The sequence below is a fragment of the Ixodes scapularis genome, unplaced genomic scaffold (genome assembly GCF_016920785.2).
Source record: "Ixodes scapularis isolate PalLabHiFi unplaced genomic scaffold, ASM1692078v2 PGA_scaffold6__148_contigs__length_123643588, whole genome shotgun sequence".
NCBI lineage: Eukaryota > Metazoa > Arthropoda > Arachnida > Ixodida > Ixodidae > Ixodes > Ixodes scapularis.
In genome coordinates this window covers 27000405-27024800 of record NW_024609881.1, presented here as the reverse complement: position 1 = coordinate 27024800, position 24396 = coordinate 27000405, and the positions used below count along the sequence as shown (strand labels likewise).

Below are 24396 nucleotides of genomic sequence, written 5' to 3'. Positions count from 1 at the left end.
AGTAGCAGGGAGGATGAAGAGGAGGGAGGAGGGGTATATCCTCCCCTCAGTACTTTCTCCTCCTCCTCCTCAAGGATTCGGCGTTGCAGGGTGTGGTAAAAGTCTTTCAATTTTAGAGCGCAGCTCTTAGGCGCCCATTTCCGGCTTGAGCGGCGTCGGCGTCGCCATCGGCGTAACCATAAGGTCACGTGGACCCCAGGTCACGTGACCTGGGGGGCTCACGGAGGGAGGAGGGGTATACCCTCCCCTCAGTAGCCTTCCCTCCTCGTCCTCAAGAGCTGCGCTCCAATTCGGCGTTAGAGGGAGAGTAAACAGCTTTGATTTTGTTTCCTGACATTTATATGACAGTAACGAGCGTCGTCTGGAGAGCTGTCTTTCAAATGAAAATGAAGGGCGGCCCACCATGCCTCAGCCCGTCAGAATACATTGGTATCGTGCCGTTGTATCGGTCTTCATTGTTTTTTATGTTCCATACAACAATACGCAAAAAAATTTTACAAAAAAGAAAGAAAGACGAAATGCGTGCAAAGATAGGTGCCGAATATGGTGGTCGTGCCCTCGGAAAATGGCGACAGCGGGAAACAAGAAAGGAGAGGAGTGTACGCATGCGCAAAGGCTTATTGTGAAAAAGGTCTATTGTTGAGTATGTTGAAATCGCACCTGTTTAAACGTTTCAAACAATGAATGACTGTTACGCCCGATCTTTCAATGGTGTTTTTGTCTAAACGTGGGCACGGTTTGATGATCAAATGCTTATAGAGAGAGAGAGAGAAAAAAGAAATACCTTTAGAGGTATTCCTGAAATGAAAGAAGGTGCAACCCGAAAACTTCGCGGAATGTTTATTAAAAATGTTGACCGTTGTGGCGAAAACGGACGTTTTTCTCGCCTACCGGACCTGAAATGGTTGACTGCTTGCCATTTTGCTGCTTCTTAAACTACTACACTCATAATGATCTATTTTTGTTGAGTAAATTCAATTAAAGTATTACACTGTACAATATACCTGAAAAAAAACGCGCCCAACTGAAAGTTTTTTTTGTTGTTGTTGACAGAGTTGCACAAGGTTTTCAGTGTGACCAATTCAATTTTGCTTTTAAAAATCTCGATACCTCTGTAAATATCAAAATTAGCTGTTTTTGTTTGTCATCCAGATTTAATATTATATGTAAAGCAGATATCATCACAAGCATTTGATGAAACCACTGTTTCAAATATCTCGCAAATTCACGATAAATTGTTTTTTTCTTTTTACTTTCTTGCAAGATACTGACGTTATTCATAATTATTAATTACTAGAAAATGTGTGTACTTTGTCTGTGGGTCCAGTATTAGGGTTTGAATCTTGTCGTGCGTGTGTCTTTAATGTCAAAATCTAGGTGACTTTCACAAAACTGCCATACCGATTGTCGGTTCAGTTATATGATATTAGAGATGATCATGTTAGATTAGTAATTACCAAGCGTATTGAGGACAACTTACGTTTAGCTGCGCCTCCGGCTTCTATGGAGGTCACTATATCCTCATGCCGCTCTTTGGGGGCACAAACGCGGCCGCCTAAAAAATATGGAAAAAAAAGTGTAACCCGGAATACAAATACTGAGATACATGTATTTTTAGGCCAGAATACAGAGTGAGATACATGTGGTGTATATAACGAGGTATCCCTAAGATAGTTTTGCAAAAACAGGAAACAAATGGATCCCGGATTACAGATACGGAGACGTACTAAAGGAGATATTGTTTTTCTCGAACGTGACCATGCTTCGTAAACACGTACGAGTATGATTATGAAAGTAAGTTCAAACAACGTCTTATGTATCGCAAGTTTCAAATACGGCACACAGTAGAACACTGGAATTCTCAAGTAAAACACCACGTTTATTCGATCAAAAAACATTTCAGCATGGGTAGCTTTCAAAAGAGCTTATGATCAAGGTACCGACTATTTGGTCGCAGCACCAGACTAGCGAAAGAGGAAATGATCCGTCACTTGGGCGTGTCTCTCTAACCCCTCGCTTTCCCTTTCCTCTTCCTATGAGACCTGAGAAGCTGCGCTGCTCAGCCCCTCCCTTGACGACCAGCAAATGGCTGGTACAAAGGGGGAAGGCTGCGGCAGAGAGCACTGGAGCTTTGAACTAAGGGCCCCACCTAGACTAAAAGTCTCTTGCAATCAATAAAAGTTTACTCCTTTACCGCCGCCGGAACGAATGAATGGTGCCTCAATGGAAGGCGGTATTTATTGCAGCATTGAGGCGTCTTTCCTAAAGGTTAATGTAGCCAAAGACTTCTGCCCTCACATTTGGTTCGAAGACGTGGACGTGGCCAGAACGAAATGGGCCCTCTTTCGCGGCCTCATTTTCTGTTTGGAACATTATGATCATCAGTTTCACCGGTAGCTTGAAATGGGGGGGGGGGGGGGGGGGGGGGGTGCCACAATCTGTCGAAATAAGTGCTTCTCGGTAACCCAAGAGGGGAAGGGGAGGGGGGGGGGGGGGTTGATAGAGAAAAAGTTTGGACAAAAAGCCGGACCCATTGAGTCTACAGGAAATGAGATTAAGATGGCAAGTCGTTCTTGTTGGTTACTCATCACTCAATAATAAGCCCTAAAATACGAATGTCTTTTCCATTTTTTCCTTCGTTTTGTCTATGTCTTTTTGACGAATTATGTAGTAAGGAAATTAAAGACGAGGGAAAAACGACTGCCTAATCTAGTCATTTTTCGAATTACTTTTTTTTTTTTTTGCAGTTTTGGTAGTTTTTTTAGCTATACACTAGGCGATATCCCTCCCTCTTCCTTTTAGAGGATGTTGTGTGGCGGTTTGAAATAATAAATTCTGGGACCCCTCGCACCAGTCATTTTGGGACAACAAATATGTCGAGATACCTAAGCCTCGCAAAGTATCACGATACATCGTAAAATTATTTCACCACTGAGATACAAATACATTTCTCAAATGCATCTCGATACGGAGGTACAGATACTCGAAAGTTTCTCTAAGACACTATGGGGATACGTTTGTACCGGGGTACTACCCTGCCCTGCCTAATAGTACACGCACATCGAACCAGGGTTTTTGTTTTACGATTGGTAATTCACAATAAAGAAACATACTGTGCAATCTTTTATAAGTGGAATTCGCCGTGGCCACCAACTGAGAAGACATATTTTTCTCTTGAAGTGACAGCCGCCTTTTGTTCAGTTTCTCTTCACTTAAAGTGGTTCCTTCTTATGGCTCTTTCAATGTGTTTCACTGGCCGCCCCTGCTCTTTTTAGTGTCACCGTAACTTAGGAAACGACGAAGGCTACGGTCCCGGTGAGCCAATCAGTACATCGGAGGGAGCCACGTGACTCTGCCTCATTATAGTTCCGCGCAGTGCTGTCAAAGTTACGGACGGTAAAGAGGAAAAAGTCGTTTTTCTACTAATTTGTAGTTATGGGCCGATCGATGAGGGGCGAAAAGCGACGTCTGGGAGACACGAAGAATGGTATACACACCAGCTCGGAGCACGTGCAGCGAAAGCTCGCGCTGCAGAACCCAGGTATCCTGGGTTCAATCCCACCTAGCCCGTTTCGATCTGGATCAGCATATCGTACCGACGTGCGATGGTGTATAGCTGCTGCGTGGTGCACCTTAAAGGGCCCATGAAACGATTTTTGGGTTGGGATAAATCATTTTAGATGGGGATTTTACTAATAGCACATCGTTCAGTGGACCAAAAGAAAAAAGGTAGAAAGTCAAAAGCCTGACTTTCAGTGCGAAAATTTGAAAACAGAGCGGACTATTTCGTACCTCCTCCCCCTCGCAACCTCTCTACCTTTTCACTGTGATACATCCGCGGTCCCAAAAGCGCATCAACGGGTCCAAACTGACGTCACACGCAACCGGACCTCACTTATTCCCTTCACCCCTAAGCTGACATTCTGGTGGAAGCTACGCGCTTGCCGGACTAATCAGCCGCCTCCCTTTCATCACTCGACCTCATTCTCTGCAGCCACATTTGCCACGCTCACGTGGCAAATGTGGCTGGCCCAACGAGCACGTAGCTTCAACAGCACTGTCAGCTTCGGAATGAACGGGGTGGGGAAAGCAACTTTTGTCTGAATTTTGAGCGACGGGCTAATGTTCTAGGGGGAGAATGGATGTGTCCGGATTACACAAACGGGAGTGCGAGCGAGAGGAGCCTCCCTTCTTTTCGTCTTCTTGAACTGTTTGGTGGAATGCGCGATTTATAAGTTGAGGAGGAAAGCTAAACAGGAAAAAGTTGGAAAAGCGTTTCATGACCCCTTTAAAGACCACAGGCAAGCGGTCGTAACGCACTGACTAAATTGCTTATCTCACAACTGAGGGACAAGTCGCCCGGTGAGGCAGACTAAGTTCAGGTTGTATAAACATACTCACAACCAAATTATTAATTTTTTCCAAAGAGGGTACGGGTTAGGGGCGAGTTCCTCTTTCCCGCCTTCTCTAAGTGCCAGGGTTAGCCCTCACCCCCATCCCCTTGGTAATGGCTGTCACGTGATTCCTTTCCGTCGGTCTGATTGACTCCAGGGAGTGCGTGTTCTCTCATTGCCAAGTTTCGGTTAAACGAAATAGAGTAGTCGCCTCGCGGTCATTTCAGGAAGAACGCAAGTTTTGCGCATTGTTCCCACGTTACGCTAAGTAGTTCTACGTGACAAGACAAAAAACTTGCGATCATGTATGTTTTGACAAAATAACAATTATCTTATTTCAAATGCACAGTTTTCTAAAGTTTCATGATACAAGTGCTCCAACAACTCATGCCACCACTTGACTCTACATTAGGTTGACCACATCTTTGCCGTCGAAATGCGGGATACCCTGACCGGGGGAGGGAGAGGGGGGGGGGGGTAAGATGAAGATGACGTCACTTTCACGACTAAAGAAGAAAGTATTAAAGAAAATTCATCAGCACGCCCACTCCGAAATCCTGTGCTGTCCGAAAGCATATTGTACACTTGAAAACTGTGCTGCGGCAATTGTAATGGTAAATATCTTATTAAAGGTGTCTAAGTTAAAAACCTAAAATTCGACTGCAACAAAACCCAATGGATCAAAAGGAACTAAGAAACAGTAAATCTTTTTCGGCTTATTGTTTCATGATGATACAAAATTAGACCCTTATGTTTCTTTTTTCGTTGGTCGAAAAAAAAAATTAGAACCTTATGTTTTTTTTGGTAAAGACAGTTACACAAGGCAAAAAGTCTGCAACAGACTTTTTGCCTTGTGTAACTGTCTTCACACAAGAAAAATCTTATTACAACATTTTCTTTTGCATCACACAGTATGATTTGCAAATAATTCCAATAGTTTATTTTTCAACTTTTTGCGAGAAATTTTCGCTTGCTATATTTTGCCATCAAGGGGAGAGGCACAATGGATGGCATGCGCCTCGTTCCCCTGCAAGAACGACGGCCGCTTTCCGCACTGCTTGGATAGAAAATGTCAAACAATCGAGATTCACACGCTTACGAGCGACATGCGCGCTTCCCCGTACCCCGTTGTTCGGAAGCGCCATAATTTGCCAAGTGAATGTTACAACAACGTGAAATGCGGGACATTTTGAAGATTTGGGAATTTCTCGCGGGACGCGGGGCACAAGCCCTCAATGCGGAACAGTTCGCGAGTCGCGGGACGGGTGGTCACCCTACTCTACATAGTAGAGCTAAACTATAGTTGAATTATCAGATGGTAAATAAAGCTATTATTATTACTATTAAGTAATGACGTCACTGCCCCGGATATTCAAAATGGTGGCTATGTTGAGATGCAATCGTTTTGCTTGCTTTCGATCTTAATTTTGAATTATTAAAATAATAACAATGTTCTAGCAAAAATAACTTGCGTTACGAGAAAAGTTTGTCTATGCCGTTCAGAAAATACATTTTCTGAGTGGTTAGACTGTAAGAAGCATAAGCGTAGCAAGAGTGGTGCATGGCAAAAATCCTCTTGCCAAACTATAAATTAAAATGATATGCGTTATTTATCTTCCAATAAAGTTGAGAAAGGAAGCAGCAGAGTGGCGCAGTGGAAGCGTGCTGGGCCCATAACCCAGAGGTCCGTGGATCGAAACCACGCTCTGCTAGATAATTTTTGCTTTGATAAGGTTTACTTGATAAACCTTTTTATATGTTATTTGCTGTGTTTAATTTAATATTTTTGTATTTGCTTCTTTTTTTAATTTGTTTTGTTTATCGGGTTATAATAATTTTTTTTTCTCTCAATATTTATAAGAAGACCATAGTCCCGATTCGATGGGATCAGACATATTGTTTCCGTTAAATCTTCAAGATGCCACCAAACAAAAAGTAATTAGTAAGTGCAGCAGTAAGTGCGAAACCAATAGCCGTAGTCTAAGTTTGACACTGGAGTGATGTTCAAGATTTGAAATAACGGTTGTAAAACCCAGGAGAGATATCCGAGACAGTTCAGGCTCCAATCAACATCTTCGGGTTATATATACGGGGTGTTTCAGCGATGACCTTAAATAATGTCTCAAATTAGGGTGGTTGAGAAAAACTAAATGAACGCTGCGCAATAAGATTTTTTTGATACCATTGACCAATAGAAAAGCAGAGCGCGACTTAGTTTTCCTGTACAAAATTGTAAATAGCGTATTTGACAGTCCTTCGCGTGTACGTGACGTAAACATTCATGTCCCTCCTCGTTCCACCAGGACCCGCAGTACTTTCAGCACTCACACCGTCTCTAAACCATCTCCTCTGTCACGGATACATTCTCTGTTTACCAATATTGAAAATGCCGAGCTTGATATATACATTGACGTTAACGTGTTCAGGAACCAAGTGAAAGTGCTTGTTGCCGAACTTTGAAAATTGTGTGTTTGTTGCTTTATGTTTAAAACCGGCAATTGTGTTTTTCTTTTTTTGTTCTGTTCATTTTTATATACTTGTGCACCAAAGAGGAGACCTGCATGGTTGTTTTTGGGCACGTAAAATAAAATAAATAAATAAATAAACAACTCGTTTTGGGAACAAACTACCAGCTACGGCGTATGTGAGGGATAAAAAAAAACGCACTAATCTGCTAAATAATTCACTAAAGGTTACTAATCAACCTTTCGATTAGTGAAAATAAACGTGGGGCTCTAAATGTTCGTTTTTTGACTTAATTAAAAACACCAACAGCAATAAGTTTAATTTTAAAACACAATCTTTGAACCCCGAAATCGGAAACCGAGGAACGGAGTTAGAGAACACAATCGTGCAGGCGGCAGAGCACAACGGCAGGACTCGCACCACGCATAATTCAGTGGCCTAAAAATATCAGCCCCTCGACATGGCATTTGAACAACAGCAGTGCAATAGGGTTGCTGTTGACAAAAAACAGGTGGTACGAAAACCAACAAGGCTCGTTAGACTTCAAGCAGCAACCTACCATCTGTGCACGCCAGAAATTGATAAAAAAATACTTCTAAATTGTTACGGCTCATTTAAGGCTTAATTGGACACCAGTCGGAAAAACTTGAGTTCCGCGGTTGAATGCCCCACGCAATCTGCTATAAGGCCCTACGCTGTACAGCTGGTATAAATAGATGTTGATAAGTAAATAACATGGTAAAAATAAACAAAAACCTATTACCGTGTTAGAAAAAAAAACGCGATAGTATAAGAAATTAATAAAAAAACATATGTGCGGAGCGGAACTTGCACATGCCACTTGTTAGGCCAAACCAAATCTTTAGTTCATATATTTATTCTGAAAGCATTACCACAACAACAGCGTTCTCGGAAACCAAGGTCAGAGACCCCTTGTCCTGGTGAGAGTATAAAATCGGCGTTCAATGCCCGAAAGTCTCACACTTTCGCCGCCAACCCACCCAACAACGTCTGCTACAATCGGCTTAAGGTGATTGCCTTTGCTGAGCTCGTCCATGGAATTGATTTGTACACTATCACATCTACGCCGGCATTAGGACCTGCTTTTTACCTTTTCAGGAGCTCGCTTTTGAACCATGAAGTTCGCTGTCATTTTCGGTATTGCCGCCCTGCTCGGTGAGTAGACTCGCCGTTTATTTTGTTCGTTCGTTCGTCCGTGAATTTTCCCCTAAATTTAGGGTGAGAAATTTACACCTCGGGACTTAAAGATTAATTTAGTTTCCCCGCTAAATTTAGCAAAAAAACACGTGACCTGACGTCGCTTCACGTCAGGGCTGGGCAGTATAGCGATAGTATCTTAGAGATACTTTCCAGTATCTGTATCTCTGTATCGAGACACATTTGGAAAATGTTTGTATCTCAATATAATACTAATAATTGGGGTTGTAAGGATGTTTAGACAGCGTGTAGTTGGTCAGACATTTCAAAGATGCGACGAGTCACTCGCTTTAAATGAGAAATTTAGCCAGTGCAGTACGACTGCTAGCCTGGATTCTTTAACGTGCATCACGCAGTAGTGATACACGACCGCACGCCGGTACGATGCTCATCCAGATCGAAACGGGCAGGGGTGGGGATTGAACCCATGATCTCCGGGTTCGGCAGCGCGAGCTTTCGCTCCACGTGGTCCGAGCTGGTGTGCGCTAGCCCACTTGGCAAACAGTAAACAAACAGTAAACAAAAGTATACACCTTTGCAAGTGGGATCCCGGCTTAACCTCGAACCGCGCGCCAAGGTGAGGCGGGCCTACTCTCCAGCCAGGACGTTCGCTGGTTGTCGTACAATGTTGCCAAGCGTCTCTCGCCGAAGCACACGCCACTAAGCGCAGAAGGAAATTGAAAAAATAACTATAAAACGTATACGTGTCGTCGTCGACCGCGAAAGAGTACGGATAATTAAGTGAAACGCCTAAACCGTTAACAAATCGAAAAATTTCAAAAATATCTAAAGTCTCAAGGCGCTCTTCAGAATGCGCCATAAGTCGCATGGCCTTTGCATCAACGATGGCTGCGCTCGCGGCAGCTCTGGCTTCCACAACATGCAGGAACAGAGGCTGCGATCGTTATAGAGTCAGCTCCAACCCTTAAAAATGCCCCGTCCTACAATATGTGATGCTACGATTCTATGTGGATACCTCCTCCTGCGTTCCGAGACAGTAAGTGTGCCGCTAACGTTAGCCATCGGCGATGCAGCAAACGGCACCATCTTGTCATCGCGCACCCCACTGACGTGCCCCAAGCGCACCCCAGCATGGCGGAAACGGTACGGGGCGCCAGCATCGCTCAAAATGGCAGCGCACAGGAGCCGTTCTTGCAAACGTGTATATGGGAATTATTTCGGTGGGAAAGGTCTAAGTGAAATCATCATAGTAAAACTGGAGTGATTTACATTATAATTTAAATCTTGATTTAAATCATGACTTAATTCGTTTTGATTTTGATTCTCCAATTTGAAATATAGGTTCTTTCCCACTCAGTGAAACGACGGTTCAATATGTTATAAACACGTTTAAACGGTTGTGCCTTAAATACTGCATTTATTTAATTATAGGACTTTGGGGGATGAAGGTCGCTGTCAAGTTTTTGCTGAAAGGCAGGCCATAAAAGGGTGCGGAAACGAAACTCCAGCGCTCATTTTTTAGCTTTAATGTGTTGCATGTTGCAGCATAACCTCAAAAATACCAGTCTTCCGTTGAAAGGCGCAAGAAAACTAATTTTAAAGTTAATTAAACGATGTTTCAATGTGCACCTGGTGGATGCATGCAGAGCCTATTTGGTAGGTAATCTAGCAACGTCGGAGAACGTGCTACGTAGTCATGGCGTAGCAAGTTCCATCGGAGCAGCGCCGCTCTTTGGAATTCAACATTTTCCTTCTTAGCTTTCCTCCTCAACTCACAAATCGCGCATTGTACCAAACAGTCCAAGAAGACAGAAAGGAGGAACTCTCCTCTTGCTCGGACCCTCGTTTGTGTACTCGGACACAGCCATTCTTCCCCTAGAAGATTAGCGCGTCGGTCAAAATTCGGACAAAAGTTGCTTTCCCTTGAGAGCCTTCATGAAGGCACCCTAGATTTCTCCACCCCGTTCACCCCTAGGCTGACAATGCTTCAGACGCTACGTGCCCCTTGGGCCAGCCACGCGCTCGTCACCCCACAGGTACTTCGAACGGCTCGGTTGTAATGGGTAGCGCCATTTTGAGAGCGAGAGAGAAAATGGGAATAGGCTACCGGCGCTTCCCCCACGCTGGGTAGTTAGAAAGAGTGAAAGTCCCGGATGAGAGGCTTCGTCAGTGTTGAGTGTAAGCAGTGCCCGCACTTTGTTCGCGCTTTCTTTTCTGTTTCTTCGTTTCGTTCGCGCTTTCGTCTCAAGCCTTCTCAGATACACGAATATAGTTTTCATTTTGTACTGTATACGATGAACGGCTACGTAATATCAAACATTTACATAACCTTCTCTGTTTAACTACTTTAGCGTTTACATCTTGTTCGAGTCTTGTCATCTCCCTATAGACGAAATGTAGGTTTTAAATGAAATCAAAAGGTACCGTGACCGCCTTTAGCTTGGAAGGCTCGTCAGTCCACGCGCTTTTATAAAAAAGAAAAGAAGGAAAGGAAATAGATTAAATACGTCTTTCGAAAGTTTCGTGGTTTAATAATGCCGACACTGTTATTGTAATACAAATTACAGCAATTGATTGACAGTTTTGCGAGAGTTAAAGTGATCTGACCACAGAGCGCAAGCACAACAGCCTGCCGATATTCTGCTGTCTAGAATTCTAGATCTTTCATCGCGAATTGATTTGTTCTTTTACGGCTTCAGTAGTCAAGGCACGGTAAATATAAGAAATGACTGGCGTAAATGCTCTGGGCCAGGGGAGTGGCCGTGGTGTTATGCATTTCACAAAATGGACGTTTCAGAGCTTTTAGGTTTTGCATTGTAGACTAAGGCATTACGCAAAATACCAAAGACGTATGCCATGAAAACACCAGAGGACTGACATTGATCTGAGAATAAACGGCAATGTACGCGGCAATGTTCTTAAGTTGTTCGAATGTTTCTTTTTTACAGGTTGGGCGGAAGCAGGACTGGGTGAGAAGCACAACGCGTTGGACGATATTTTTACATTACATCAGACATTGTTTCGTGGGCCTTTTTATGTCTTTGTTAAAAGCCTCATAAAAGAGCAGTGTGTGATAGTTGACCATGGGCTTTTCACTGGTCAGAATACTGGAGACTTGTACTTGTCGAAGTATCATACAAAGCAGTATTAGCTTTTGTAGAAAGTTTTAGGCCCATGCGTGGGTGCGGAGTACGACGTAGTGTCGTGTAGAGACGGATTATTGCGCAATCTAGAATATTTTATTGAACAAGATTGCCTTAATGTTTTATATATGTGGCTGTGAACCCTTCAAGAACTAATACTGAAAGCCTTGACCAAACACCTGTTACCTCCGTCACTATTTGTCAGATGGTCTAAATCCTGCGAATAGGCCAAGTATTTAGCAATTAATTTCTCAGTAATATTACCCGAATTTTTCTTTTCACGTTTGGTTAGGTTAATTTTTTTTATTTGACATGTCTGTAGAGTACATATCGGGAATATTTTAAAGATCGTGAGACACGTTTATAAACAAAACTATAAATTAAGCTTAATGGTTTACTTTATACTATAACTAACTTAAATGGATGAATGTAATAGAATCAATCACGTAACTTTGGATGTTGATTATAGTACTTAGGGAACAAAACAAAGTAATATATTATTTTATGACAAGACTAACGTACCTATAGGCAATCAGGCACAAAGACTGAAAAATGTTCCCCCGAGGTTACCCCCCCCCCCCGCCTTCATAAATAACTGCACAATAATTTGATGACTAGAATATGTTATTTATATATTCCTTCATTTACAGTTTTTACCGACAAGTCTGACCTGCAGCTGAGGCAACTCAACAAACTAGCACAAGTTGCAGGTAAATCGATATATAGAGAAACTATTAAAACTTAATTGGCACATTGCTATTCATCGAGGCTGAACACCTTCGTACTTTCTGCAGTGATACTTATTCTGCCTTTTCTTTTATTGAATGGTACAGGCTCTGACCTACAAGAAAAAGTCGGGGAAAATATCGGTGAGAAAATGTTTTACAAGAACGATTGTAGGAAAATTGTGAGCGAACAGTTACGCAAATTTTAGTGCTACAATTTATTACAAATATTCTGTGTCTTTTACTGCGTGATTGAATTTTCTGGTCCCAGTTGCCGAGTTAGGGACTTTAGGTAGCTGTGCCCCGTGTTCTAAAACGGCTTTAATTACACGTGATAATTAGAAGACTGCGAAAATTCAAATATAAAAGTTGAAATTTAAAATAGTCTGCCCCACGTGACAACTTTTTGCAATTATAATAGACTTTGTTGCTTTGAAACTATTTTTTATGTATTCTTTTGTTTATGCAGTAACAAAATGCAGTAGAGTTTAAAAGAAATTGCAGGGGCCATCTTTATTGCATTTCGGGATACTTATTTTAGATATTTGTTTAAAACGTTGTTGCTGCACAATATTCTAAAAGAAAATTATTTCTAATATATGCCAAATAACTACATCTGTCTTACATAAATAGTAGTAGTAATAGTTTTAAATATTTTTATGCTGTTGAAAATACATAATTTCATTTTTGTAATCACAACAGCACTCAAGCTGACGGAGTTTGAAGCAATACGCAAGTATATAGGCAAGTATAAGTGCTCTATAGCATTATACGCAATTGCATGGACACGATCACTCATAAACCCAAGCTTAAAATTAACCATATACAAATAAAATTTCACTACGCCTAAGAAATTTTCAAAAAGGTGTACAAATAAAGTCACCTTTCGATTTTTACCTCGCCTACCTCAAGAGTGGAATCTTCGTCTTACGAACTTACTTAGTTATGTTCTGCTTCGCCTATGCTTAGCAACTCTTCGTGGGATTAGAAACATATCACCACGTAATTATCAGTTAACATAATTAAAAATTCCAAATCATCCAGCTTAAAATATTACAAACGCATCTTAAGTGACACCGGATGAATTAATCTGGACTACTTTGCGTCCCGACATATTGAATCGGCAACCAGATATTTCGCATTCGAGTAAAAAATTGTGAGTTGAACCAAAAACTCTCTTAAAGATGCCGATATTAGAAAAATTGTCTGTAGGAAATTAGGCGATTATTCCAAGACTGAGATCCCGCTATTCTCGGAATTCCTGTTAGCTTGTGGCGATCGGTGTGTAGCATGTTGCAACTAACGGATCAAAAGCGAGCAGTTTATTGCGCGTTCTAGTTTTCGCTGATTTCAGTTGGAGTTCTTATTTCTAAATATTTAATATAATGAGTAATTTGGAAGAAGGTTTATTCAGTCGTCGTTTATGCACCATACATAAGGTTATGAGACTAAGTATTAAGGTCCGTGATTCGAAAGGTTTTGTTTTTAAGCTTCCCATTCATTATAAAACAATGTTTTACGTCCACGTTTTTCAAAACAGGCTAGCGCAGAATACAACACATAAAAGAAACGAGGGTAGCTCAGCTTGCCTTTTTGCCATTTCCGATATAATTGTCCTCAGCGATGTCATCATGTCTCCTAGACTAAATGTAATGGTGCAGGCTTGCTGGTGAAGAGTCTTACTTATTAAACCGGAGGTCAGAGGAATTTGAGACGTCTTTGAGTTGTCCACTTTTCTTTCTTTTCTCAGAGTTTTACAAAATCGTCGTGTCTTTTTTTGAAAAAAACAAAAGTCATATTATATGAAGTTACAGTATTTATACTTGATGTTAGCACAGATAAACTTTAGTTGTAAGTCAGCGCCTTGTTCGTCTACCTTCTTGTTCTTGTTCATGTCCTTGCGCTGTTTTAATTTTTAATCATATTATAGTTTTTTTATTTATTTTGTGTTTTAACCTACTGCCGATCACCTTGAGATTTTTGCAGGGTTTGGGACAAATAAAGAATTTACAAAATGAGGAAAATAATAATAGAGACAGAAAAGAAGAAATACAATTGAAAACAAAATTAAACCCTTGTATAACTAAAAAAGGGCATATCTAGGCGGTTTCAGTTTCTGGTGGATGAAAAAAAAGAATGCATAAAGTTTTCGGTGTAATTTCAGCTCAAATGGTGCAAAAATAATGGGTCCTCAAAAAAATTAAAAATAAATAAATATATATGTTGGTGCTAAATGAGTGACCAGAACAATACTGCAAATTAGAACTGCGCCAACATTTTCACTCTTGAGTTCTTGACTTCGAAATGGCAGTAGGTTGGTCTTGCGATTTTTGCAGTTTTCACGAGTGACATTTTAGAGCTTTGCAACATGTATGTGTCGTTCTCTAAAACAATTATATATTATTTCTTATTGTTCTCGGACCTCGCATAAAAGGGTTAAAGTTCTCTATAAGTGTTTTTTTATTTTATTTTATGAAATCAAAGTTTTTTTTAAGCTTGCACCTTTGACAATCATGGGTCAAGTTTAAATCGAGATACCTTTGGATGTACAATTATTTAAGGCATAAGAAACATAAAATGCAAGCTTTTATCTAAGTCCATATAAACATTAGAACACTGTTAATTTAAGTACAGTTTATATACAAGACACAACGCTGTAAACTTGAGAACGAAACCTAAAAATAAAAAATCCAACCTCATTCAAACACACATTTTTTTATTTTTCTAGCTTTTCATATAAAAAAGCTTTTTTTAATGTGTTCTTAAATGTGCAATAAAATTTTATTGACATACATGGTTTCGGCATATCCAGCAGTGCGTTTAAAAAGTAAGACACACTAGCACCATTATCGCACGACGCATTTATCTGTCATTTTTTTACTTAAATATAAGTTATTTTTGTGAAATGATCATAGTTTTCATTTGTTCCTAGTCCACATACAGTTCGGTAAATCTTAAATGTTTATAATATTTATTGCAGAATGTGGTAGGGGGTTCTTCCGCACGTTCAGTTTGCTTACTTAGTAAACTACGGAAATCGACACCATTCATAAATAATGTTTAAGCGTTGCCATATGAGATTAACAGACATATATTGGACGTTTCAAATGTTTTCCGTGAGAAAATAGAGCACCCGTGGAGAAAAACATTTGAAAGCGACGGCCCACCAAGCACGTCAATGAGCGTGCGTGAATCTTTTCTTTCTTCAAAAAAACTTCCTTTACACGATAGCTCCGCTAGGTTTGTTAAAACTTTCCAATCTCTGTTTTTCCTATCGGCGCCGTCTATGTTTGCGAAACCAAACGTATGTTCTAAACACCGAAGTATGATATGGTATGAAACTATCAGTTCTGATAGCATCGCGCCGCTTCAGCGCTTCCTTTCGTTTTTCTGCAATGTGCGCGTCTTCCCTAATTTATCCTTTTTTATGTTTCCCTTTTCTTGTTGAAATATCTTATAAGTACCTTCAGCGTATATCCTGTGGGCGTTTTCTACTTTGTGTTCCGTCTTTTTTGTGCTGTTTTTTAATATGTCGTTCAACCAATCAGCCCAGCAAGGTATCCTGTTAATGTACCTTCAAAGTTCTCATAAGCTGCACTAGCCTTTTCTTCGACGGATAATGGAAACGAAAGGGCAAACCACGAGCCAAGTGGGACGTAGACATGCCACCACCCTTTTTAACTACACGTGAGTGTCGCATCCCCTTCTTCGATAGCTGCCGGGGTTGTTTATTTACTACAGAAAAAAAGCCACTATGAACATTAGAAACAACTAACATATCATGAACCATGCATATGACAGAAAGGAAGAAGCTATAGACAACCTGTGATTACCAGGAGGCGCACCAAAGCTAAAGCTTTCAAGCTGGTGCCTGTGAGAGCGGCAGCATTTCCCTCTCGTTTTGCTTCGCTGGCAGGTTCACATATCTGGTATTGCATCTCAGTTTGTTAGACAATGTTCACTAAAAACAAGAGAGGAAGCCCCAACTATTTGCCTGGCAGCAATATCAAAAGTGGGCGGTCAAGAATTCAGTCTCGAAGACATTAAGAAACTTTGCTGATGTGCCAACACAACTGAGGAGTGCGTTTTGCTGACCAGCAAGGTTTTTCCAAAAGGAGACGGTTTATCCATGACATCGTTGTCAATCAAGGAAAACGAAGAAATTGAAGTAGCTTTTGCGGGAATCTGGCGAACTACTAAACAAAGAAATGGGAAGTAACGCATTTTGCAATAAGCTCCGAAAGTGCGTAACAAAGCACTTCCCCATTAATTCACTCGACAGGCTCAGCGTGTTGCTATAAGCTCCGAAAAGTCGTATCTCAAGGCTCGGCTCGTACCATTGTGTTGCATTTTGATTTTGTGGAAAACTGGAGGCGTCGTCCTTTCGCGAGAATACAATGCTTTCATTGCAAGAACGAAAGGGTTTCTATCTTCCCCTGCGTCGTCGCTATACAGCGAAGCGCAAAATGTACGGTCTCGGAGTTGTCAGTGACGACATTGTGCACGATACAGCACAGGCACTGTTCCCTCTGCGCGCAGTTGAAGAGTGGTTGGAAGATTCCGATATTTACAAAACTTGTCCACATCTTTGACGGGGCAATTAGTCATTTCAAAAGTATGTTTCAAAAATACGAAATGGCGAGGGGACAAAATGTGGCCAACATTGATTTTTTTTTTTCAGCAACGGGGCACGGCGAAAGTGCTGGAAGCCGTTGGAAGTGCTGATAATATTGCTGGTGCAGTGGCCCTGAAAGTACCTCGAATTGTACCCCTCAAACATAAAGAAGCATGACTCCCCAAATACCGTGACACCAAGAAAAAGGAATCGAATTATTTTAGTCTTGTGAAAAAACAGTTACTCTTGCCACCTCTGGATGAAGGCTCAAAATAGAGATGGGTCTTTCAGGGTTGGGTATAGAAAAATTGCGAGCCCCCAGAAGAGTAATGTTAACCTCACCTAAAATCACTTTCCATTTATCACCATAAGTGTCACTGTGAGCTTATAATACTAAAGATGCTATGTAATGTTATGCATTTCCCCCGTTTATTTGTACTTTTTGTTACTGCCTCACATAAAAATAAATTAAAGAAGTTCTGATCGAGCCTCGCCAGTATACGTGAAAATGCGGCCGTATGACAAAAGCAAAATTTCGCACTCGGTCCACTGGGGATCTTAAAATAATGTATTTCCCCCTTCGCCTGACACAAAGGTTTGTAAAACTTAATTTTTCTGCTTTTTAAATAAAGAAGTTTAGTTAAGTTTATTTAGATAACATTTGTACACGAACTTATATATCAAAAACACGATGGTCACGTTTGAAGCATATATATAATAATTACGTAAAAGTGTTAACGGCCCATATAAATTTTTATCTTAAAATGGAGAGGCAGACATGTATTATTTTCAAACGCACCGCTTAATTTGATGAAATCATATATCTAAAACAAAATTATTGCTTATTTGGGAACACAAAGAAAACGTTTAATTTAAAGAATAGAAAAGAATGTTTGTTTTTTTAAAATAACATTAGAAGTTTTTATATTTAGCTTTTCTTTTCAAGTTTACAGTGTTGTTTCTTCTGTATAAAATATACTTAAATTAACAACAATCTGCTTTTGCAATAGGCTTAGCTACAAGCTTTCATTTTGTATGTTTATTGTGCCCTAAATAAATGAGTATCGAAAGCTAGCTCGATTCAAACTCGGCCCAATATTATCAAAGGTGCAAAATTCAAGAATTTTTACTCCACAAAATAAAATAAGAAACACACTGCTAGAGAATTTTATCTCTTGAGTCCGAAGTCTCAAAGCTGTAAAATAAGTTATAATGGTTGTAAAAGAACAGCAGCAACAACAATCTGAACGAATTGGAAGGCTTCAAAATGTGTCACTCGTGAAAACAGCAAATTTCGGTAGACCTACCTTATGCCCTTTCTAATCCAAAAATTCAAGAAAACATTTTCCATTGTTCTAATTTTCAGTTCTGTTCTATTAACAGATTTTCCCAAAATATTTCTTTCCGGAAATTTTCTGAAGACCGATCATTTGGTTTGCTTGATTTTGAGATTAAATCAACCTAGTGTTAGAAGAATACTCAACAAGTGTATTGCTATGCTTATGTATAGTGTCTCTTGTTTCTGATAACCTAACATACGTGTTTTTATAAATTTTAAATGCGCAGTTCAAAAAAGAAAACATACATTTTAGTCGACCTAGTTGTGAGCGATCAGTGTAATGTCCAATGAAACAGCATGTTTTACTAGTTATGCTGGGGAATGCAAACCGCTGTATTTGTGGTAAACAAATCAAACTGTCTTTCTCCGGACCATTTTTATAATACTTACATTCTTCGGTGTATGTCGAAATCAGGATATATTTTCGTATTTTAGCACTGGACGCGCAAGATTGGTGTATGCTAAAAATTTTATTTCACGAGTGGAATACCTTAACGTTCTCCTCAGAAATATTAATTTTGCAAGGGCTTCGTATGCTACATATTTAACTTGTGCGTTCCAGCTCAGGTCAGATGATAAAATACTACCAAGAGACGTATATTCAGTTACCCTACGCAGGTTTACACTGTAAACACTGTACAGAAACCAACTATTTTGTTTTCCTTGCTAAGCATATAAAAACGGTTTTGCCTGAATTTCGAGCCATATATTCCAGTTATCACACTAATCGGCTACCTTTATTAGATATTCGTTTAGAACAATTTAGTCAGCTTAGCTCGTTATCTTTGGATACACTATACAATCTTCGGAAAAATTTTTACATTTGCATCGATGCCATCAACAATGTCGTCTACATAGAACAAAGCTTAAAAGTGGTGCAAAAACAGAACATCGCGGACACCAGATAATCCAATAACAGGTCGTGAGGCACGTCCTTTATAACATACCAAATGAAACCCATTTCTTCAGTAGTTCTCAATCTAAGATACTATATTACCCTTACCCATAACGTGTGTCAGTTCTGTTAAGAAGTTTGATGTGTGAAACACGATCGAACGTTTTCAACTGCGTTTTGCCTACCAGCTATACACATTTTTGTAAAACGCAATAGAGTATTTAAAAAAATGTCGACACAGCAATTTCTGAAGAGTATACTTTCCGTTCTGCGGTGCATTTAGTACATCATGACAAAACGTGACAATATTGATCTCATAAAACGCATATGAAGTGTACTCTGCTGTAACTTCTTTTGTCTTTGTTTATATACAACGCGTCTTTTGTGAGTGAATGATATTGATCCTTCCTTTTCCGACAGGTTTCGTCAAACATAGGGGTAAGTTGAGAAATACGAATTAAAATTAATGTTCACTGGCAAAACCGTGATAAAATTTTCACGAGAGGCCCCATTATTCAATAGGTTGTGTAATCATACTTGAGTTAATAAGCTTGGAGCAGTACGTTATTAGACTTCTTCTATTACTATCTTTGCTGCAGAGGTGTTTTTTACAATTGGAATTACAAGCATAAAATGTTTCATTGCAATTATGCACTACTTTAAAGCGTGATGTAATTCCTCCTCGGTTATGTTTTGTTTGAGAGCTCCCAACCTCATGAGTGATGTTGTCGTGCTAGAATTTTCTTTGTGCTAAAATATGTTTGTTCGTTTTGTGGCGTATCTTTATTGCGTGCTAGTCTATATATTTTGCGTCTTTGTTTTACTTACTTTACTAATGATATAATGTAGCTAAGTTTGAGTTTAAAATAATTTAACTGTATTATTATTATTTTTCAACATTTCCAATATTATCAGGGTACGTATTCTCGACATCGGCAGCTCAATATAAAGTGATATACTAAGTGTTCTAAGCACTGAAAGAATATAAGGGAGTCTCAAACTCTTCAGTATTCTAGAAAGTTCTGGCATGATTGGCAATAAGATATTCACTTGTGGCTTCAAGAGTTGCAAAGCTGTTTCCACAGCCGGAACCTTGGTGCGATCTCTCCCCTCTTAAAGCAACACGGGTTGGCCCATAAGGCAATCGTGTAGGGTCTCAATGTTTGACCGAAAATGATTTTATGCAACGAGGTTCTAGCGTGACAAAATCATTAGGAAAGTGGTTGCATTTGTAATTGATAAAATAGTAAGGGTGCAGGCGAGCTGGTGGATGTTAACCATGCTGCATATACTTGAGACTGGGGTAGAAAAGAACATAAGAGTCGAAGAAACAGAAAGGGACAGGACGACGTCTCAAAACTCAGCTATCAGGTTTATTTAGTCCTCCTCCTTATATAGCCACAATCAGCCCACCACCAACACAAAGGGGCAACTCTAACCAGTTCATACGCCAAACCCTCCAGACAGTCACTACCAACACAAAGGGACTGTCTGGAGGGTTTGGCGTTTGAACCGGTTAGAGTTGCCCCTTTGTGTTGGTGGTGGGCTGGTTGTGGCTATATAAGGAGGACTAAATAAACCTGATAGCTGAGTTTTGAGACGTCGTCTTGTCCCTTTCTGTTTCTTCGACTTTTATGTTTTTTTTCTACCCCAGTCTCAGGTATATTCAACATGGTTGTAATTGATATTTAGCAGTCACTGAGGCTGAAGCCTAATTAAATGACAACTGCAATTTCGCTTGGGAGCTGTAGTCAATTGCAGTTGCTAAATACTAAAATGTTTGTTAAGGTAGTTTAATTACTGAAATTTAATTAATATCAAAATGTGCCCATGTTATCCAAAAAGGCTTTGATACAATATTCTTTTGTAGAGATTGCTTTCATTGTTTTTGTTTTATGATGTTTTAACCGATACATTTGATAGATGCTAGAACACACGCAAATACCATAATCCGTAATTCGACATTCGGATGTATTTGAACCCTTTAACTATAAGTTTTAATTATAAACTGAAGCTGAGAACATAACTGCGTAACAAAATTAAGCTGTTAATGGACAGAGCGATTCCGCTTAAATAGCTAAACCAAATATAATCCATTGCCTTTGTCACCCATGGTCTGGAATCTAGAATCAATGATACACGGTTCACATTGAGCCGTCCATGCGTGCGAAAACAGGGTCGCCATGCGTTATTCTTCGTCCGACGCTGCCTTTCAATACATGTATTTTATTTTGCTATCCCACCAGGTGAAAAGGAAGCTAGAAAAGTACTGAAAGGTGAGATAATTTTAGCTTTCACTAAACAACGCTTCGGAAACTAAATAAGTGACGGTACATAATTTCACGCAAAAAAGTAAGTGTACTACGGCAGCTGTTGCTTTTTGCTTGCGAAATCCTTTTATTAAAACTCGACGTATATTGCTAAGCAACTATTAGAAAAATTGAAAATAATTTAACGCTCTCTTCATGGTTTCTTAACCCATTAAACTTAATCTAGAATGGTCTCGTGAGTCCGCGATAAGGGTGCTGCTCAATGTGTAGCATTCCCGATTAAAAGAACCTTAAAGGCTCTGAGAGCTTTAGAAACGCAGGGCCAAACAGAGTCCCTTGCATATCATTATCTCCCTCAGTCCAATCACAGTGCGGCGTCAGGTGATAAAAGCGCTGGCGAAGAACCAATCGAGACGCATGATGATCATAGGCCATTTGCCTCGCACTTAAAAGGGCGATGCAACAATTTTCTTACTTTGCGCAAATGCCGCTTAAGGGGTGACACTACCCAAAAAAGTGAATCCTTAAACCACTTGTCCGATTTAAAATCCGTTTACAGGGCTTGTTTTTGTTGATGTTGAGAACATTTCTGCCAAATTTTGTTAACCTGGGTGAAGTACAAAAAAAAAAAATTTCAAAAGTTCAAAGATGAAAGTGGGCGTATCTGCGTAGGAAAGCTATCGTTCTGAAATTCCTTGTGAATTTTTCAATTTCTTGTGTTATATTGCTTTGGAACAGTTCAGAGCAGATAACTTTGGAGCTATATTTCTTTATTGTACCATCTTTAATGACAAAAAAGTCACATATACACACATACTGTTTTTTTTTAAATTTCCACCCTTTGTCCAAAATTTTAGCTCTTGAGCATGAAAAATGACAAAAATAAGAAATACAAGCTTATAGTCATCTTCCCCTTAAAATTTCACCTCAGAAAAACTCATAAAAGTAAATCCAAATTACGTAATAACAAAATTTTCTAAAGTGAAATTTATGCCAAAAAGTGGAATGGAGAAAAATGCATTCAAAGTGCTCCAACCTCTACATTTTCTTCACCATCGGCGGATAAAAAATAATTTACAAAAAATTGACTATGCAGTGTAAACTAATGAAACGTTCTGGGAATACTCTCTAGATGTTGGCGGATATAAATATGACATTTTTCAAAATAAACGTTTTTGTTCAGAAATTTTTGTTTTTGTTTGGGGGTAGTGTCCCCACTTAAAACGGGTCCCTGAAGTGCCTATGAAACACGCGTTCGTTTTTTTTTTACTCCACGCTATAAAAGTTTCAGAAAAAAAATTAAAGAAAAACGAGCACCGTTCACCCCCTCAACTTGCAGCCAGAACAAGCGGCCACGTGATCTGGAGCCCTTTATATGCCGCCAATGTTGATCATAGCCACGCGCAGTGGTTGCCAAAGCACAGGAAACGTGCTGAGTTCCAGTCATTGTTATGGCTCGGCTATTGTCGTCGTTGCAGCGATTGGACACGGGCCACTACCCGAATGCATGTCGAGGCATTGATTGTCACGAGCCCAGATCAAATGCAAACGCAGTCTTTGCGTCCACTGTGTGAGCAGCATTTGAATATCGTCAACGCAAAAGCTCGATGGCGCATTCCCGGGGATAGTACTGTTGCCATTGTCCCCACAGCTCCGTCCTCAAATTTCGCGAAGGAGCAAAAGGCGTCTTTGGAAGGAGAGACTGAAAGAAAAGCTCGCTTTCATCCTTTGAATTCCGCCGCGACGAAGACGCTTCTTGGTCAGTGGTGTTGCGTTCAAGTATTCTTGGGTCCCACCAGTGCCAGGAAGCTAGTGTAAAGTAAGAATTGTTCCTACCCAATGTCGTTGCACAGCCCCTTTAAACTATCGGTGACCGTAGAGCAATACTCTTACAATATATTGTCTGCGACATAGACACTGTCAGACTTTTACAAGATTTTCAAATACTTAGGTAATGTTAGATCACCAGGGCAGTGCTGCTCAGGTATTTTCAGACAGTGGTAAAATACTTTTACAAGAGGATTCACGAGCGCTTTATAATTGTCGTCTGCTTGCAGATAACCTGGTGTCAACTGAAGAGCAGTACGCGGATCTGAGGAAGCTCCTGAGATCTGCCGGTACGTGAAAACCGTAAACAAATTCGCCGTCTGTCATTTCCTAGTTTCTATTAAAATGCGAGCTTCAGAGAATACACAAAGCTGTGAATCCCCGCTGATGCTAAAATGTCTGGGAGTCCGGTTTATTGACGTAATAGCGATGCTGCTATATCTGTGAATACGGCGGGATATTTTTCTTAGCTAATAATTATCAGTACAAATCTAATTCGCTCACGGGATCGAGTCGCCTAATTTACACCAAAACGCAACGAACTTGGGCTATCAAACTTGAAACGAATTCTTTAAGTCTTCGAAAAGTTTGTGCTCACGCATTTGAGCGCGTCTTTTTTATTACCAGAAAATTATTTAGCCTGGAATATAATCTTAATTTCGATTGTATAAGAACGTTTCTCAAATAAGCTAGACTTTTTTTTCTTAAGATTCGGCACCTTTTTCTACAATCCGATGTAACGAACGGCACCCGTGAAATTCACATCAAAGTAGGAAACTAAAGTAGAGGCAAGCTGTAGGGACTTCTGGTAGTCGTCAATGGTAACGTTCAAGCAAACTTTTATTTACACTATCTACAAGCTGCAAGCGATGCGATCTGACGTGTCTTTCCCATGTTGATTTGACGCACAAGCTCTCAATCTTCTCCTTTTCATTTTGTCGTCTTCGATCTCCTCGTGCCAGGAATGTGGCGTATTACGAACGACTTAAACGTTCCAACACAAGCATTATATATCGAAGCCAGGCTCCCAATATATGCCGTCCTGAAATAACGCAGAAACGTCACTTTTCTTTAAAATTTACACTGATGAACTATGCTCAAGAAGTAAACCTTTCTGAGAAAATGCTCTACTACTCGTACTTGGGGTTGCGCTACTTTCATTATTTCATGGTGTGTAGGCGACAGTTATTTAGTTGATGCAGGATTTGAGAAAATACCTCCTTACTCTTGCATTAAAGCCCACAAAGCTGTCCCATCATAATTTATATTTTTTTCACAGGCGCGGCATGACGGAAAAAGCTTAATAACACCGTGGCTAAGTTATTTACGTTAAACGTCTGTTCAACAAGTAAAATGTGGTTCCTCGCCGAAAAACGTGATTTATATGTCTGACTGAAGCACGGGCACAACAGACGCTATCTAGTTTCATGCATGAAGATTCTATAGGGTCACTGTGAACGCGACGTCATACTCTTTAAACCTTCTATTTGCTACTAATCTACTAAGGATTCCGGTAAAGTTTAAATAAGCAATTACTGGTGAA

At 40.1% G+C, this 24396-nt stretch overlaps 2 protein-coding genes and 1 non-coding gene across 3 annotated transcripts in view; 2 read left to right on the top strand and 1 right to left on the bottom strand.

Annotated features, from left to right (window-relative positions):
• Positions 1 to 24396, bottom strand: part of LOC8029543 — a 53867-nt gene that overhangs the window by 5347 nt on the left and 24124 nt on the right. The window lies entirely within an intron of this gene.
• On the top strand, positions 6035 to 6106 carry Trnam-cau. The gene has a single exon. It is a non-coding gene; the product is annotated as a tRNA-Met (tRNA).
• LOC115328713 lies at positions 7997 to 23151 on the top strand. The gene is made up of 8 exons (XM_040216137.1): positions 7997 to 8036; positions 10988 to 11033; positions 11834 to 11892; positions 12016 to 12051; positions 12610 to 12651; positions 19177 to 19194; positions 21003 to 21032; positions 23084 to 23151. Exons 1-8 carry the CDS (start codon positions 7997 to 7999, stop codon positions 23149 to 23151), a joined length of 339 nt encoding a protein of 112 aa, XP_040072071.1.

Coding starts and splice junctions, on each gene's coding strand:
- LOC115328713 (XM_040216137.1), top strand. CDS start 7,997: ATGAAGTTCGCTGTCATTTTCGGTATTGCCGCCCTGCTCG. Junction 8,037..10,987: donor CGGTATTGCCGCCCTGCTCG/GTGAGTAGACTC, acceptor TCTTTTTTACAG/GTTGGGCGGAAGCAGGACTG. Junction 11,034..11,833: donor AAGCACAACGCGTTGGACGA/TATTTTTACATT, acceptor TTCATTTACAGT/TTTTACCGACAAGTCTGACC.